General features: G+C 41.3%; 1 protein-coding gene across 1 annotated transcript; it reads left to right on the forward strand.

Moving 5' to 3' along the window:
• The first annotated feature begins 1,863 nt into the window (after window positions 1-1,863).
• Window positions 1,864-6,527, forward strand: LOC115807487 (protein ILRUN). Its single transcript, XM_030768493.1, has 5 exons — window positions 1,864-2,082; window positions 4,078-4,232; window positions 4,439-4,636; window positions 5,102-5,424; window positions 5,837-6,527. Exons 1-5 carry the CDS (start codon window positions 1,925-1,927, stop codon window positions 5,870-5,872), a joined length of 870 nt encoding a protein of 289 aa, XP_030624353.1. The 5' UTR covers window positions 1,864-1,924; the 3' UTR covers window positions 5,873-6,527.

The raw sequence follows: 6,527 nt of genomic DNA on the forward strand, positions 1-6,527 counted from the left end.
TCTCCCGTCAGCACCAAGAACAGAAAGACCAGACTAGAATTTGCACAGAAACACAAAGATGAACCACAAGAGTTCTGGAACAAAGTTTTATGGACAGATGAGGTGGTGATAAAGGGAAAGGCAGACATGTGGAGAAACAGAGGAACTATCATCCTAAGCACAACATCTCACCTGCGGAGCATAGAGGAAGCATGAGCATGCATTGCTGCCTCTGGAACGGACTCGCTGGTCTTTATTGATGATGTAAGTGATGGTGGCATCAGAAATGAATTCTAAAATCTACAAAAACAAACATGGTGGGGTGTGGGGGGCCCGCTACACACAAGTAATGAGATTACTCCAGTATGTTTCAGGATGCATGAATGCTGACATTCTGTGTTTTAGCGCAATTAATCGTTTGATCAGAATTACAAAAGTCATGAATATTCAACAAACCGATTTTACATGACTGTCCCTTATGCTTATGCTTGTCCCTGCGCGCGCGCGCGCGCGCGCACACACACACACAGTTTAGAAGCTCGGCAGCAGTGCTGCAGGTAAGACCCTTTGGGTATTGAGTACAACAGAGCCACTCTCTTACTAACATTTTGCCAGTATAAATGTTATACAGCTTCGTGACATTTTATTGCATAAATGTAACTGAAAGAATTAGCTGTGAGAGTCTATAATCGTGATTATTTAAGTTCTTGCGGCAAAACCTCGTAACAAAACGCCGGTCTGTGTTACTACTGCGTTTGGTTTGTACAATACTTTAATCGCGAGTCCGCGGGGCAAATGCTTCTCCATCTTCTCCTGATCACACTCTAATCTACGGATGGCGAAAATATGGCCCGCGAGCTAAAACTGCCCCGCGATCACTTTTCTTTTGCCCTCTCAGACAACACGTCGCAACTGACATCTTGTTATAATGAGGCACTAAAAACACAAACGTTTCTGTAATAACGATTTAAATGTTCTGCAGCGTTCTACATGGAGGATCTACGTTTTAACTGAAAACTACATTTGAAAGATATAGCATATATAGTTTTTAGTCTTTTACTCAAACTGATGATCTTGACCAATCATAAAGTGGAACGGTGCCATAGAACACAGTGGGGCACGCCTAAGTGAGGTTTTCGAGAGAAATGGGAACATGACTATTTTTTTACAGAAGTGAAAGGCAAAGCAGTTTGTCTTGTCTGCAAACAGTCTATGGCTGTGTTGAAAGACTGTAGCATTTGTCGCTATTAAGATACGAAATATCATATTTCCAGGTGCAAGCAATCAGGAGAAACATGAAAGAACAAGACTTATGACGTGAAACCTTAATGCAGCAGAGCACTTAATAGAGGAGCTCACACTTTCAGATTCATTATTTTAAGGTTAGTAGGCATCCATATGTGTTGGGGTTAGTTACTGGGATATACAATCTTCAGGACCTGAATGTTCAAAACAAATCAAGAAATTTACCCCCGATTCCTGACATCATGCGTATCATAATTCTGTTTTAATTTGATCAGATATCTTCTCTTTACTTTTTTTTTAGTCATATTTTATTCCGTTATTTCATTCTCCCACACTATTCTAAGGCCCCCTATCATGAGAGAACTCGCACCTATCACAATAAAGATGTTTTCTTTACTATTGTTTTTACTTTATTTGTGTATGATGGGATGACCCTTGACTCACACGTCAGACTACATTTTGGACTGTAAGGCCACAAGGCCAAAATGTTTGCGCACCTCATCATTCAAGACTGCTCAGACCCGAAGCTCATGAACACGCTTCGTCCGCGACGTCGGAGTAAAGCGCGTGGTCTATTGGTGAATGCGAGAAGTGCTGCGTGTGGTCATGCGCACTGTTGTTGGATTTGTTATGACTGGATATTAAGGCCTCGGGCTAAATTAGTAAGAGGAACCCCGTTTGCCTCCACCGGACTACCGTGATGGAGGGCATGGACATAGACTTAGACCCGGAGCTCATGCAGAAATTTAGCTGCATGGGTACCACAGACAAAGATATTCTCATCACCGAATTTCAGAGACTGCTTGGGTTCCAACTAAACCCGGCAGGCTGCGCATTCTTCTTGGACATGACCAACTGGTGAGCTCGGGGATAATAGGCCTCCATGGTACCTAGTTAGCAAGCATCAAGAGTTGACTTTTTTTACTAGACACCAAATGCAAAAATGGTCTTTCTTTTCACTGCATCAGTGGTTCTGTGGGAGACAAAGTGTTATGTATGCACTGGCATTGCTAGCTTGAAATTTATGAAAGTAGGAAAAAGGAGTTGAGCCGTAGCTTTCTTAGAAATGGCACTAGGCTGAGCTGATGGCTAGCAGGATACAACTTTGCACCTTCAACCCCGGATGACCAGCTAGTATTACCAGTCAACCTCTATGAAGAAAACATACTCAGGTCATTATTGTTCCGCGCGCATCTAGTGAAATGACCATAAATAGTCAGCCCTGAATCAACAGTAGATCATATCAGGGGAGTAGTTACTGTCACAGTTAGCTTTCTTCCCTGTCCTCAGTGACATGGCTTGTAAGCTAACCCGATTACGTAATCAAGCAGCAGTTCGTGTGCTTTGCTGGGGTTTCGTAGTAAATTATGGCGTGAGTTACAACACGAACCCAACATATTTCACAAAATAGTTTTAACATATCTTTCAGCCCCACTGAAAGTATAATATGTCATTATGGCTTCAGTAGAAGTACCCACTGAACTGTTCGCGAGCCGTAACTGTTACGTAATACACAACTGAATGTCAAACATTTGCTTATAGCATTCCATTAGAACTCAAAACCAATAGTTTAAATATCGGAGCAGAAATTCTAATTCTCGTGTTCCATTTTAAGATGTCCAATTCTTTGTTCTCCCGTTTTATTTATGTTAATACGCAGGGTATAAACTCATTTTTTCACAAAACTGAGCTTTTTCTCTCTTCTGTTTTATGAATTGCACAATTGTCTAGTCACGAGGGACTGAACGCGAAGGCGTTAATGATAAACGGTCGTCACTTCATAGATTTCATTCACCCAGATATGGGGAGAGCACTGAAAGCAGTTGACGTAATCACGTGACAGTGACTAAAAATTCTCCATCTAACTATAGCTTCGCCGCACGCACTATACTTGGACACAATACTACCCAATGTTACGCCATAATGTTAGCCAAGCGTTCGTTGATGTGCACTTATCACCTATATAAAGTAATACATTTTTGTGCAATGCCTACAAGCAAACAAAATTTCCAAGCATTGCTTTTGACTCTGCAAAGCCCACGATTGTTGTTGAAAAGTTCATTCAAACGAGCAAAAAAGTGAAGAGCATTTGACTGAATCTGCACTTCAGTCCGGTTTTAATTATGATAACATAGTCTGTGTACGTGGTCCTGCTGGCACCCTGATGAAATTTGAAGCAATTTATCACTGTGCCTTCTGTTTTGTTTCCAGCAAAGAGCTTCAGACTCATCACAGACTCATCACAAATGTATGATAAAGTATACAGAACAGCTAAGGAATTGGTATATTTCGCTCTATAAAGTCATTACTGGTTAAGTAATCCCTTAATCTCAGTACACTTAGTATGATATCTCAGTAACAGTACAGTTTATGCTCTCACTGTCTCATGTCATTCACTTCAAACAGTAAAATACTTATTACAAAAAAAAATCATTTTCTTTCTCTGTTGCATTCCTTGAGGAGATGACACAGACACTAGACAGAATGCTGTCTTTAACTATAAGCCTTTGAAGGGTGACTGGAGGGGCACACGACTCAAAGTTGCTCATGCTATAAATAACATCAGTAGTATGTGTCTGTATGTGTGTGTTTTATTGTGAATTTGGGATTAGATCGGCCCCTGTATTGTATGCACATTTTGTCTTGTCCACTTTGAGGTAGAGTTTCAGAGCTGTAAGGCATTTTACCTGAACGAGTAAGGGAAATGAGGTCACAAAGACCCTGATTTAAATGGAGTTCTTTCTAATTCCAAAAGAGAATTCTTGAGGTGAGGATGACTACACCTGATTTGTCAGTGAAAACACAAACTTGGTTCATAAGTGAGCTTTTTAATCTCTTTGTTTCTCTCTAAAGGAATCTACAGGCAGCCATCGGTGCATACTATGACTTTGAGAGCCCTAATATCTCAGCGCCGTCCATGTCCTTTGTGGAGGATGTGACAATTGGGGAGGGGGAGTCAGTCCCCCCTGATACACCCTTCACCAAGACCTGGAGGATACAAAATTCAGGTGAAGTCTGTGATGCTGTGATCACGTTTAAGTTAACTTCTAATACGAATTTAAGAACTGCCTTCGTTGCTCTCAGTCTTTTCATTTATTTGAGCCCTTTAATTTTCAATAAAAGTAACCAGCAGGTCATACTTATGTTGAAACCTCAGTGTCTGTTAAAAGTTTCGCAAGACTAATAGGTGTGTGTATTTGTGTATGTGTCACAGGTACAGAGTCTTGGCCTCCAGGTGTGTGTCTGAAATATGTGGGTGGCGATCAGTTTGGTCATGTGAACTTTGTGATGGTTCGTTCCCTGGAGCCACAGGAGATGTATGACATTAGTGTGCAGATGAGAAGCCCAGCCACTCCAGGCATGTACCAAGGCCAGTGGAGAATGTGCACGGCCACTGGACTCTTCTACGGAGGTACAGACTCACAGAGACAGTTGTCATATCTACACTGTCACTTTCCCAGGAAAGGCAGTTCTGTACCGTTTATTGTCGTTCATAACGTCAAATGGTGATTTCTTCAGCAGTAAACAAGACAACACAGAAGGACCATCAAATACATATTTCTGTGTAAAAGAAGAAGGCAGTCATGATTTTATATTCATAACCTTATGAGTTTACATGTTGTAATCTGAATGCCAGATACTGATTTGAACATTCCTCTTGATATTTTCTGTGATAGCGAGCAGGGTTGAAGTCTTAAAAGATCATTCATGTAGATTTCAGCTTTTAGACATGTAACTTGTGGAATGACCATGACAGCTAGAATGATGAACCAAGATTTAGCATTGGTAAAACAGCCTCTTGTCTCTGGCTGAAATAGTTTTCCAGTTTTCCATTGCGCAGTGGTTCTTAAACTGTCTCTCCCCCTTTCCCTGTCAGATGTGATTTGGGTTATTCTGAGTGTGGAGGTGGGCGGGCTCCTGGGCGTGACCCAACAGCTCTCCTCCTTCCAGGCAGAGTTCAACACGCAACCGCACCGGCCCCTGGAGGGTGACTTCAACCCATTTGCCTCACCACAGCGAAATAAGCAGGAGAGTAACCATGGCAACCATCACCCAGACAACAGACTTAAGGCACCCATGGAAACCTGGGAAAAAAGCCAGAACTCAATTCAGACAGAGCAGAATGGACTGTCACACAGCTCTGTGTCACTATCACCAAACACACTTCAAAACAATCTATCAGTAGTGACTTACAATCAGGTGAGTTTAGGTTTGGCCCTGGCCTCCAGTTGAAAGGAACAGGCATACTGGTCCTTTTCCAGCGTTCTAGAATGTGGTATTCTAGAATGGTCCCAATCTGAATGGGATTTGATGTTGCCAAACCTCTCTCTACAATTTTTCCATTACCTTTAAAAAAGTGACAGTTTTACAGAGATGTGTTGAGTGCTTTAACATGCTCCTTTGTGCCAAATACCATACTGTAGCTTAAAAAAACATTCAAAATTATGGTCTGCTGACATAAGAGAACAGAACAAGTTTGATGTCTTTGTTACAGAACATTTGAAACTGTCAGTTCCAGAACATAGAAATTTTTCCACAATTTTATGTAGTTTGACCTCCAAAAAGTTTGTCTTTCTATGATTCTGACAGCTTTCCCTTATTCCTCTCACAGGCTAGTTATGGACCTTACCCATCTGAGCAGTCTTAAAACACAGAGGACGTGCTGCTCAGATAGCAGCCTCAAACAGTGGCCTTGGGTTCACTCTGTCCAGAGGAGAGACGCATTATTGGTTGAGGGGCTTAGTATTCCAGAATACCCACAGACTGTTTTTGTGTACTGGCTCCTTTCCCCTCACACCTCAAACACAAAACGAAGACATGAAGATGTGTTTGTATTTCAGTTCATTGGCACCTGACTCCCTGTGTATGCATGTGTGAATGCTAATTTAAAAAAAAAGAGTGCTATAAATTGTTTTAAAAAGAAGTGAGATTAAAAATCTGTATTTTTTTTCTGTATTTGTTTTTGCTTTTGTTTTTAGCCATGGTGACAAAGTTAGTGGGTTGAGTTGCTTCAGGTTGGAGTGAAGTTTTCTGCATCCGACAGCAATTATATAGTTAAACATCACTGCTTCTGAAATTGCATGCACAAGTTTGTTTTGGTCTTTGAATGAAACATTCAACTTGTTTGCTTATACAAAGAATGAATGACAGGTGGATTCTCTAATGAAAACTTCAGTATTTCATGGGTTCTAGTTGGAGCAATAGCAGATATTACAATTGCTGTAGAATGCAGGCAACCTCAGTCTCACCTCTGGCGTGTGTGTGTGTATAAGTAAGTGCTTGTGTGTGTGTGTGTGTGTGTG

Source organism: Chanos chanos, chromosome 3 (assembly GCF_902362185.1).
Source record: "Chanos chanos chromosome 3, fChaCha1.1, whole genome shotgun sequence".
NCBI classification, from domain to species: domain Eukaryota; kingdom Metazoa; phylum Chordata; class Actinopteri; order Gonorynchiformes; family Chanidae; genus Chanos; species Chanos chanos.

Bases quoted from the DNA above. Each gene is read 5' to 3' on its own strand.
- LOC115807487 (XM_030768493.1), top strand. From the start codon at position 1,925: ATGGAGGGCATGGACATAGACTTAGACCCGGAGCTCATGCAGAAATTT. The intron at 4,637-5,101 runs GTACAGACTCAC...TTTCCCTGTCAG, and splicing joins CACTGGACTCTTCTACGGAG to ATGTGATTTGGGTTATTCTG. The intron at 5,425-5,836 runs GTGAGTTTAGGT...TTCCTCTCACAG, and splicing joins CAGTAGTGACTTACAATCAG to GCTAGTTATGGACCTTACCC.